Raw genomic sequence first — 12,500 nt, forward strand, 5'->3', positions numbered from 1 at the left:
AGAAGGCTTGAGGTGAACTAGAGAGAAGCTCACTTGTGTTTGGGACTGGCTCATCATGTGATTAATTCGTTTATCATACGATTCTTCAATTCCTCTCATTCTAGCCTTCCGGCCTGCTGCTCATAGCCCTGTCTCCATGGAGACAGACGAGAAGGCGGAGCCAGAGGGAGACAAGCGTGCGGAGGAGCCTGCTGCCAGGTCAAAGTTTGGCGAGAACACACAGGAGCGTAGGGAGAGGTTGGAGGAGGCGCTGAGGGGAGGAGCAGGGCGCTGGGAGAGGAGGTCCTCGTCAGACGCCACAGACAAGAGGAGGAGGAGGGAGGACAGCGAGCCCAGGCTCTTCATGGCCTGCGATGACAATCAGGACTCCCAGGCCCCGACCGAGTCCGCTGAGAAGACCGGTACGCTGATGTGGTGTCCTCATGCACTGTTCTCTCTCTCCCTCGCTCTGTGTGTGTGGTAGGGCTGTCCCAAACGACTATTTTTCTAACGATTAATCAAGCGATTATTTTTCCGGTTAGTCTAACGACTAATTTATTGATTAGTCTAACGCTAAAAAAAATTACTGTTCGGAAAAAGAAAAGAAAAAACACATTTCTTATCATGTGTAGGCCCCTTAATTTCCACCTCACTGCTATGTTTAGCCAACTTGAATGCCAACATGGCCATTTAGAAGTCTGTCCATCACCACAACACATAGCTAGCTAGTAGCTACATGGCTAGCTAACGTTACTCTCGCTGCTATGTTATGATTAGCTAAATTGATGCTAACGTAGCATGCGAGCTACCAGCTAGATAACGTACAGTAGGTGCGAGCACCACAATGACAATAGGCTACCGTAGCTAGCCAGCTACATAGCTAACGTTACTAACACCAGAAGACAAGACATACAAACTGTGGTGAGCTACATTGCTTGTGTAACATTAGCTAGTAGCTATCCATTTTTCACTCATACACGGCCGGAAAAGTGAACAGAAATACAACGGTGACTTACGGTGGTGCTATCTTGCGGCTGTCTTCACAAAGAGCTCCAGGATGCTTTCGCTTGAAGTGCTCGTTCATTGCAGACGTACTGCTGTGATAGGCCATTTCATTTTTGCACAGTTTACAGACCACCACATTGTTTTCTTTTTTTGTAAAGTACTCCCATACTTTGGACGATCGTGGGCGAATTTTTTTAGCTGCCGGCTCTGCCTCCATGTTTGCACTGGTCGCAGCCATTTTGTTTATTTACGACGCACATTACGCAAGTCGACGAATCGTAACAGCCCTAGTGTGTGGGTGGGTGGGTATGTGTCTGTCTGTGTCTGTGTCTGTGTCTGTGTCTGTGTCTGTGTCTGTGTCTGTGTCTGCGTCTGTGTGTGTGTGTGTGTGTGTGTGTGTGTGTATATGTGTGTGTGTGTGTGTGTGTGTCTGTGTGTGGGTGGGTGGGTGGGTGTGTGGGTGTGTGGGTTGGGTCTGTGTCTGTGTGCGAGAGACTGCCAGACCTATGTGCTTAAGTCCTGCTCTGTGTGACCCACAGACAAGGGTCAGGCCCTGCTCAACCTGGGAATGGGCCTGAACCTGGAATATATGACGCTGGACGACTTCCAGAAACACCTGAACGGAGAGGACGAGATTCTCTCCGCTCCGCCCCTGTCTCCCAGTAAATTACACACCTCCAACTCTCATTCACACACGCACTGCTTTTGCTTTTTAACATCTACTATACAAGACTTTATCTCTCTCTCTCTCTCTCTCGCTCTCGCCCTCCCTCAGGTGAGCTACGAGATGCAGTGAAAAGTGGGGATTACATGTCGGTGAAACTTGCTCTCAATTCCAAAGACGACTACAATCTGGACCAGGAGGTACGTATTCTGTTCCTCAGATTAAGTTCTTAAGCACATTCATGGGGGGGCGAATTAAGGATCTGTGTGCCTAAACTCTGGATGAAATCATGAAGTAGTTTCTAATTACCATGATTTCACATGTGTACATACAAGGAAGTGTGTGTGTGTGTGTGTGTGTGCGTGTGCGCGTGTACGTGTGCGCACTCACGAGGTTGTTAGAGTGAAGTCGTATTTGGGACCAAAGTCACAGGATGTCCATACCTTGTTTTCAGGAGCTACTGAAATAAAGGCTACACTTTGAACCAACTGTCGGGCAACAACCACAATGCTTTTGATTATGTTTGTAGCCAACCACCGGGGTGAAGTCGTTCCAAACCCTGTCCTGCTACCCCCCAAAGCATAACCATACAACTAACCTAAGTGTAAAGACTTTATATGAATACTCTCGTCCGTAATCCTGCGTGTACAGCATTTGTTCATTCGTCATTGTCAGCAGCTTATCGTAGGATGCGTTTACATAGACATCAGAGCCACATGCTCTCATACATTACCCAATCAAAAGTAGAGTAAACTTGTAAACATGGTGTTTTACTTTACTTCCTGGTGTTACTCCAGCATTCACAATAGCCAACAGTGTTACATCCAATGACAAGAAGAAGTTAGGTCTGTCAACGTCAGATTCTAGAACTGGTACCAGCATTCTAAATTCAAACACCAGATAATCGGCTGCTACGAGCATATTCACCGCGAGAGCTGTGTGACAATGTCTACTAACAATGACGAGTCAATTTGATTCTCAAGATTTCAAGGATCGATTGAGGGCCAAGGAACAAACGCAGGTAAGAACACAGCTATTCTTCAACTGTACCTTTTTAAAGGCATAATATCTGTAATATTTCTTGCTAGCCTATCATAACCCACATTCTAAGATTATTTTGACTTCATTGCTCCACCTAGCATCAAGTGGCCCCTATAACTGTGTAGCTGCTCTCCTAACCTTGTATTAACATGCCTAGCAGTCTGCCTCATTACACAAGCACACCTTATTCCACTTGTGTAATAACACATTGGTAATATGTTGATCATAGAGTTGTGCTGTTTGTTTCTTTATTATTATTATTAGTAGTAGTAGTAGTAGTATTATTACACAAGTGAATGACTGATGATGATTTTTCCAGTTGTGTAATAGCTCAAACTGCTCAACTCTATTATGCTATTACTAAAGTACTGTTTAGTTACAATGAAATTAGTGTTGTTACACAGGTACAGCAGGAATATAAAGTACAACTAAATGTGTGAAGCTACCATGTTGATCACGTGTCCGTCATAGAGTGACAGGAAGAGGTCTGACAGGAATAGGTTTTTGAAAGTACAGATTGGGCCTTAAAACATTGCAGCCACAGGTGATGCTTTTATCTTAAACAGAGAAGTTATTAACCTTGTATAATGTATGGTAGTATTTATTGCTGGGCTTTTTAATCGTTTTCTTTTACGATATCACCAAAACTAAACTTTTTAAAAACAATTACTGGTCTTAACTGAATAAATGAATCTGAAAGATAGCCACGCAAACTTTGTGTCTCATTTGAGTGATTGATTTTTGTTGTGCATGGCTGAAACTAGAGAATACATTGTGGTATGAGGTTGCTATGGAGATAACAGGCTGAGCCAGACTGATCTCAGACACTGCAGTATAATCTTTCCTAACAGACCAAGAACATGGAGGGAAAGACATCAATGAACACAAGAAGACAAATTGGCGAGATGCATCTAATGACGCAGGTATAGTATTCCTCTCAGAAATGTATTTAATGTATTTGAGCACCGCAGAGCATGTCAAACTGCTGCTGATATGCGGTCATGTTAGCTGTACTGACATTGCCATAGGAAGTGATGTACAACATGTTTCACTCATCTTCATTATCAACGAGGAATAGCCTAAAAGAAACAACTGTTACTTTAACCAGACAAAGGGAAATAATGTAGTAGTTTATGTGATACAATTGCGTTATAGTCACTATTTTATAAGGGTGTTTTCACATTATGATTTCAGTACCCAGGTGCTGTTTTAGAGAGTCTAAAAATATATTTTCTCTTGAATGGAACATGGTGTGTTTGAAACCATCCAAATTGTCGATAATGTGCAATAGTTACAGTTAGTAACTGTAACTTCTAGTACCTGAATACATTTTGACTATGATTAGACTAAGGCACCAGGTTTTGAATCAGAGGCTACTAAAATGTGAAAACGCCCTATATAACCTGCCAAAAGCCAATCATTATTGTATGTATGGCATCCAGTATTGAATATATTCTCTGGGCTTGTGATCAGAACCGCTGCCTACATGTAGGCCCAGTAGCATTGCATTTTCTGTTCTGTACCTTTGGTCGTCGTTGAGTCTCCATGCGGCATTTCATCTAACATCACATTTTTTTTATCTCTTGTTGGACATATTTACAATGTCAACACGTTGTAGTCGCTGCTTAATACAATAAAGCCCTAAACTATTCCTTGAATGGGTCACATGTGGTTTTTATTACTCAGGATTTGAAAAGTTTATGTTTTATTTCATTTTAACACATTTCTGACAGTACTAGTCCACTCTACCTACGTGGTGCTGTGCAACTATTTGCAGTTGTTCTTGATTGTGATTGAAGCTTGGGGGTAATGCTAAGGTGTGTTAGCATCACCCAGTGATGGACTGACTCACAATGTGTACCACACAGGTGTTAAAAGAGAGCTGTGTATTGTTCACAGTTTACAATTGCGCATGAGCGCAGGAAATAATAAATTTTACCTAGTGATTTCAAATAGTTGTGTAGTAATTGTCCTTTCTCAGTATGTAACTCTTAACATATTCTTATATGGCTCCGGGTTTTGAGTGTACCGTACATGATTCTTTATTTTTGTTTAACTATTATGCAAATGTATGATGCTTTACTTTCTAAGATTAATGACAAACCAAATTAAAATGTCAAACAAATTAATCACAAGGTTTCGTAATGTCAAATGAATCTTACATGTACTTGTTCTTTTACAGGCACACAATGTAGAAGAGGAGACCTTTATTAAAGAAGAGGAGACCTTTATTGACAAAGAGAAGATTATAATTGAGGAAGAGAACTATTCAAATGACATAAAGAAGATCTTGAGTGACGAAGAGACTTGCTCAAGCGATCAAGAGAACAGCCCAAGCAATGAGGATGAGGAAGAGGATTCAACCATCTCAAGTGATGTAAAGAAGAGTCCACAGGATGAAGAGAGGTCAAATAATAATGATGATGATGATGAGGATGAGTTTGCTATAAGTGACCAATGTTTGCATGATGAAGAGAGCCAAGCGATACACAACGTTGAAAAGCATAGTGCTGAAGAGAGCAGGTCAAACAACGAAGAGAACCGTGCACGCGACGAGGAAGGAGCGGATTCAAGTAGCTCAAGCGCATCAGATTATCTTCCGTCGGAAGGAGAAAGCTCCTCAGATGATGTAACCGAACAAGCCCTAAAGGAAACAGCCCTAGCCACGAGACGCCAGAATAAATCTGCGGGGAGGAAAGATACAAGATCAAGCTCAAAATTGGCAAAGCCTTCCAAAAAGCAGTTTTGCCTTTATTGCCATACACCACATAGCAAAATTGCAAGACATTTATTAAGGATGCATCCAAACGAAGATGACGTTGCACATGCTTGTAGTTTTCCGAAAGGTTCCAAAATCAGATTCAGTTTGTTGGATCAACTCCGCAACAAAGGGAACTATGAACACAATTTTGCAGTTCTGGAAACTGGAAACGGGGAAATTGTGCCCAAGAGGCAAACTAATACAGCTCTGTCAGTGCGTGACTATCTGCCGTGCCAATATTGTTTAGCTTTTTACGTCAAAACTGATTTGTGGAAGCACGAGCGCAGATGTAAAGTCAAAGCGGAGACAAAGTCCAAAAGGAGAGGAGGAAGGCGGCGAATCCAAGGTGCAGCCGCTCGACTCCTCCCCCGGTCTGACTACTCCACAGGAGTGTGTGACGACGTCTTGTACAATATGAATCAAGATGACATCTCGCGCCACATCAGAAATGATCCCTTGATATGCAAATACGGCAATGCACTGTCCGCAAAGCATGGTAACGACAAGTCGCAGTATGCTTACATTGCACAGAAGATGAGAGAATTGGGTAGGTATATGCTCGCTGTGAACGGGCTGGATTCCAGTGTTCAATATCTGCATCAAATATGTATACCGTCCAAATTTGAACTGGCAATTGAAGGTGCTAAGAAAGTGAGCGGTTTTGATCCTAGCTGCAACAAGTTCAAGACCCCAACCCTTGTTTCAAAGATTTGTTATTCCTTGAAAAGAGCTGCTGAGATAGCGTTCGGAGAGAGTCGTATGACTGAGGACAGTGAGACAGAGGGTCAAATCAAAAGGTTCCTTCAGCTTCTTGATACTAAATGGAATCACTGTTTCTCTCGCCACGCCCTCCGCTCATATCGTAGGTCAGAAGGCATCGAGGTCGACGCATCCTCACTGACCGAGGACTTGATCAAACTTCACAATGTTCTCAAGACCGCAGAGGACGAGGCAAAGAAAGACTTGCTCAAAACCCCTAACATGTCTGCATGGAGAAAGCTGAATGAATCTGTTCTTGCACAAATGGTTCTTTTCAACAGAAGCAGATGTGGAGATTGTGCTAAGCTGCTAATGGAGAGCTACACAAGGAGAAAGATCAGGACAGGCCCAGTGACTGCAGATGTGTACAAGACCCTCACAAAGCTGGAGAAGGAGCTCGGTGACAAACTTATCAGGCTGGAGATAACGGGCAGTAGTGGCAGGAAAATGCCTCTCCTACTAACAGATAGGATGTTAACGTCTCTCCATGTCCTCAGTGAACACAGAGAGAAAGCTGGCGTGCTGAAGGACAACCCTTATGTCTTCGCACGGCCGGAAAGCCCGTCCAATATCAGAGGTTCCGATTGCCTGCGAAAGTTTGCAAATGAGTGTGAAGCCAAAAACCCTGACAGTCTTATCTCATCAAGACTGAGGAAACAGGTGGCAGTCCATTGCCAACTGATGAACTTGAATGTCCGCGAGTTAGACCAATTGTCAAAGTTCTTGGGGCACGACTACTGGGTTCGCAGTGAGCTCTACAGACTCTCGGAGAACCCGATGCAGCTGGTAGAGTTCTGTAAACTACTGCTTGAAAAGGAACATGAACAGGAGGAGTCTGAAGCAGTTACGAATGGTGAGTATCCGTTTATATTTAATGAAATTCTGTGATTCAGCAAGTGAATTGCCATTTATATGTTAATTAAAAGGACATTACACTGATTTTTTACCATGTGAACAGAATTGCCATTTATATGTTAATTAAAAGGACATTACACTGATTTTTTACCATGGTATCCAGCTTCCTGGTACAAGCTAGGTATCATTAGTTTGAAGATCTTACCCTGAGTAACATACAGTGTCTTCGGAAAGTTTTCAGACCCCTTCACCTTTTCCACATTTTGTTGTGTTATAGACTCAATTTAAAATTGATTCAATTAAAATAATTTCCCATCAATCCACACACACAATACCCCAGAATGACAACGCTTTTTTTTTTTTAGGTCTGTAAATGTATTAAAATTGAAATAAGGAAATACCTCAGTTCCTGCCAGTGACAAACATCCATAACTTGATGCAGCTACCACTATTGTTCACACAAGAGATAAAAGCTGAAACTGCATTGCATGTGCTGGATTTGCACTACATTTACATTAAATTTTTGTAAGATCTAGAATTGCTTTGTATATCCCACAAAAAGATACGGTAATAAGCTAACTTTTTGGATGAATTTAAGCAAATTCGTGAAATTTACCGGAGAATGTCAGACCTTTTGCAACCCACGTCACCTAGTAAGAGTGGTAGTCAGCCAGATAGGATGTAAACCAGGAGAATGCAGAGCCAGAGATGCCCAGTTTTGAGAGGGTGGAGACAAGGATCAGGTGGTTTACTGTGTCGAATGCAGCAGACAGCTCCAGGCGAAGGAGGTAGCTCGAGAACAGAGGAGAAGGGAGGAAGCTCGAACAGAGTGGAGGAGGGCCTCCGTGACAGCAAGGAGAGCTGTCTCAGTAGAGTGCCCAGCCTTAAAGGCAGATTGGTGAGGGTCAAGGAGGTTGTTCTGAAGGAGATGATGAGGCAGTTGGTTAGATACAGCGCATTTATGGGTTTTAGATAGGAAGGAGAAAAGGGATGTAGTACAACTCTGTAGTTGTGGACAGACGGGTCAAGGGTCAAGAGGCTTGACTCTGGCTGTCTTAAAGGCAGCTGGGACTGAGCCTGTGGACGGAGAGGAATGTATTACAGTGGTAAGGGAAGGAAGGAGGTCTTTGGAAATGGATTGGAGAAGGGGGGAGGGGATCGGATCCAGAGGGCAGGCGTTTGCTCGATTAGATGTGACCAGTTTTAGAATATCATCAGGGGAGAGGGGGGGAAGGAGCTGATAAGCCAGAGGCACCGAGTGTAGCGCAGTGGGTTTGGGAGGGGTGGTGTAGCAATATTGATGATAGGTGGAGAGAAAGAGATGCTAATGTCATCAATTTAAAGTAGGTGAAAAAGTCGTCCACAGACAGGGAGGAGGGAGGAGGAGGAGGTGAGTTGAGTTGAGGACTGGGAAATGTACAGAACAATTTCCTTGGGTTAGAGGCACAAGATTGTATTTTGGAACGGTAGTAGGAAGCTTTAGCAGCTGATGCAGAGAAGGTGTAGTTGAGGAGGAGAGAGAGATAAGGGTTTCAGGGAGGCCTGTTTTCCTCCATTTCCTCTCAGCTGCCCAGAGCCCTATTCTACAAGCTTGCAGGGTTTCAGAGAGCCAATGCGCGCGTGGAGAGAATCACTCTGGCCTCGAGGTCAGTGGACAGAGTGAGTCGAAGGATGAGGAAAGAGTCGAGGCTGTATCAGTTAATAGAAAACGTATGTAGTAAAACCAAATAAACACATTTCCAGCCACTTTATTTCACTTGAATTCGTTGTTGCAAACACAACTAGACAGGGACAATTCTTGTGGAAATTGTGAAGTGTGCTTGCCCACCCCGCCCCCCGGGCCACTCCACTGCATCCCCCAGCGAAGACCGCCTTTCTCTAGCTCACCCAGGGGCCGAGCTAACTAGCGCTAGCTAACTAGTGCTAGCTAACTAGTGCTAGCTAACTCCCCTGCACCCCCCGGCGAAGACTGCATTCCTCTAGCTCACCCAGAGGCCAAGTTGTGCGGTTGGTGTGTGTGAGTGTGTGTGTGTGTGTGTGCGAGTGCGAGTGCTTTTAATTTAATCCATTTTAAATTGTGTCTATAACACAACAAAATGTAGGAAAAGAAATGAAGGGGTCTGAATACTTTCCCAAAGGCACTGTATTTCCAGGTAATCACATGTTTTTTGAAAACCTCACTCTTTCCGTGTAGTTCCTACAAGCTCCTTGTAGTTATCATTTCCCGAAATAAGCTACTGTCTAACTGGTTTCCATAAGCACCGTTCTAGCAAAATACATCTATCACTTGTGTTTACTAATGTACATCTTAGCTTAGACCAGCCTGGCTGGGAAGCGCAAAGCACTATGGACGTTCATCATTCTGACCTTACTTCCTGGTCCAATAAATGTTGAGTCGTGAAAAATCAGTGAAATGTTCCTTTTAATGTTTCCCTGTCTATTGAATTTCTCCAATCTAATGAATGCTGTGAATTAAAGTTCATGATTTCATGATAAGAGACGTCATATGGCGTAACTATATGACGTTTCTGTTATTACGATGTTATGTACTGATACAACTTGTCTGCGTGTACTCATTTTATAGAGCAAGCCCCTGCAGCAGCAACTCCAAGAAAAAGGTATGGATGGAGTGACGAGGCACACGCTGCAGTGAGGCGTCAGCTAGGCAACGCCATTGCACAGATGAAGGTTCCAGGTAAAAGGGAATGTGACGCGTGCATAGAGGCTGAGCCAGCTCTGTACGGACGGAGTTGGAAGGACGTTAAGTACTACGTGCACAACACAATACAAACCAAGAGAGGGCAAAAAAAAACGAGGGACATAGAAGGAGGGGATGGTGGTACGACAGTACATGTAGGAAAGAGTGAGGAGAGAGTAGTAGAAACTACTGAAACTACTTCACCAAGGAAGATCTCTGTAACTACTCCAAGGAAGCAACCAACCGAAGGTACTCCGATGAGACGCTCGAAATCTTCTTCCAGGGGAAGCACGGAAGCTTCTCCAAGGGGAATCTCGGAAATTCCTCCCAGGAGAATATTGGAAACTCCTCCCAGGGGAATCTTGGAAACTCCTCCCAGAGCGAACTCGGAAACTCCTCCAAGAGGAACCTCTAAAACAATGCCACGAGCAAACTCAGAAACTACTCCAAGGAAACTGTCTAAAACAACCCCAAGGAAGAAATGGACGTGGAACAGCGACGCACAGGCTGCAGTGAAGCGTCAGTTGGGAAACCTTACGGCCGATATGAAGGTCCCTGGTAAGAGAGAGTGTGACGCCTGTATAGATGCCGAACCAGCTCTGCAGGGCAGGACATGGAAGGACATCAAGAACTTTGTGCACAACACCGTAAAAACATTGAGAAGGAGAAGTTCAGCCAGTGGAACAGGGGTGGTGGGCATTGAGAGAATGGAGGACCATGAAGGAGAGAAAGCAGAGGAGCAGTTAGAAGATGCTCCTGTCTATCTGTCCTTGTGATTTGATTACCTTCCTTGAACTTGTTTGAAAACATCAGTGCACTGAAGGATGGAGAAGCGCCCCACAGGGAAAGGAAGAAGAGGGTAGCATTTGATTACGTCTGGCTATCCTCGCTCCCTCACTCTGTTGAGGGATGTAAAGAAAGGATGGACTCCTTCCTTCCTAATTTAACCAACAAACTCATTAGCAACAATGTAGTGACGTAGTGGGCATGAAACCTTGTTCAGCAGAACCTTTATGTGAACTATCCTAGATTATGCCGTCGCAATGCATTATGTGGCTTATATTCAACATTTAAATAATCACATTTAGTGACATTATCATATTGTCCTTAGAATGACTGACAAAAGTGATGGAAATGCCACAAATCTGATTGGCCTTTGATCTTTGAGCCAACTTGAATGAATGAATTGATGGAAAAAGATATTATATGCAGTGCGATTCATTTTGTGCTGAAATGCTGTGAAGGTTTGTTTTCTTTTGTACAGGAAATTATCATACAAACCTGCACCTAGTTAAGCCAATCCATCTGTAAATGTTTTCAATGGCATCGTTCACCAAGTAGAAATCGACCCAGATGTCTAAGAAAGAAAAAAAACGTTCATGTGTATTCTTGCCTGCACTGTTGTATGTGTAGCCTTTGTATATGTTTTGATTTTGTTGAATCAATGAAAAAGAAAAACAGCTGACCAGCAGACCTGGGAAATTTAGCGGGATGTTCCAAGAAGAATCGCTGTGTGAGTGAGTCGAGGTTCTAGATTTGTAAAAGTCTAGGTTCTAGATTTGTGAGTCTCGGCTCTAGATTTGTGCCCGGACAGACGTGTGCCCAATCCCTGGGGCTAGTAGTCACACTCAATATGTTAGCAAGTATCCATATATAATTTTTCTTTTATCTGTTAGCTCTTAGAAACACGTCATATATTTCTCCCGCTGTTTAGAAGTAGTGTTTCCAAAATGGAGGACCCATTGAAAACCATATAAAATGGCTTTACTTTTAACGGTAAGTGTAAATAATTGTTAGACACAGCCAATCTCCCATACGTTTTCTTTTTCGTCTTTTCCCGTCTTCATGAAAGTGTTCAGTTGGGAGTATGTTCTGGTTTGTTTTGTATCGATTTAACAAATGTTATTTTCTAACATCTACAGTTGAAGTCGGAAGTTTACATACACCGTAGCCAAATATATTTAAACTCAGTTTTTCCACTATTCCTGACTGATTTAATCCTAGTAAACATTCCCTGGTGTCTTAGGTCAGTTAGGATCACTGCTTTATTTTAAGAAGGTGAAATAATACTAGAGAGAATTATGTATTTCAGCTTTTATTTCTTTCATCACATTCCCAGTGGGTCAGACGCTTACATACACTTGGTTAGTATTTGGTTAGTATTTGCCATAAAATTGTTTAACTTGGGTTCAATGTTTAGGGTAGTCTTCCACAAGCTTCCCACAATACGTTGTTAGACTTTTGGCCCATTCCTCCTGACAGAACTGGTGTAACTGAGTCAGGTTTGTAGGCCTCCTTGCTCTCACACGCTTTTTCAGTTCTGTCCACAAATAGGATTGAGGTCAGGGCAGTATGCAGGAAGTATGCTTGGGGTTGCCCATTTGGAAATTTGAACTTGCTCCCAAGGATGAACCAGACTTGTGGAGATCAAACAATTCTGAGGTCTTGGCTGTTTTCTTTTGATTTTCCCATCATGTCAAGCAAAGAGGCAGTTGAAGGTAGACCTTAAAAATACTCAACATCCACAGGTACACCTCCGATTGGCTCAAATGATGTCAATTAGTCTATCAGAAGCTTCTAAAGCCATGGCATAAGTTTCTAGAATGTTCCAAGCTGTTTAAAGGCAGTCAACTTCCTAGTTGACTTAGTTTGTAAACCTCTGACACACTGGAATTGTGACATTATAAGTGAAATAATCTGTCTGTAAACAATGGTTAACTTGTCATGCAGATTTGCCA

General features: G+C 43.0%; 1 protein-coding gene across 1 annotated transcript in view; it reads left to right on the forward strand.

Annotated features, from left to right (window-relative positions):
* mphosph8 (M-phase phosphoprotein 8) overlaps positions 1–12,500 on the forward strand; it is a 28,578-nt gene that overhangs the window by 8,681 nt on the left and 7,397 nt on the right. Inside the window, exons 5-7 of the mRNA XM_080535476.1 lie at positions 105–401; positions 1,524–1,646; positions 1,760–1,848. Coding sequence (XP_080391602.1) covers positions 105–401; positions 1,524–1,646; positions 1,760–1,848 — 509 coding nt within the window. The remainder of the gene's footprint in view (positions 1–104; positions 402–1,523; positions 1,647–1,759; positions 1,849–12,500) is intronic.

This window comes from Nansenia antarctica (genome assembly GCF_963989245.1).
Source record: "Nansenia antarctica genome assembly, chromosome: 7".
Taxonomy (NCBI): Eukaryota; Metazoa; Chordata; class Actinopteri; order Argentiniformes; family Microstomatidae; genus Nansenia; species Nansenia antarctica.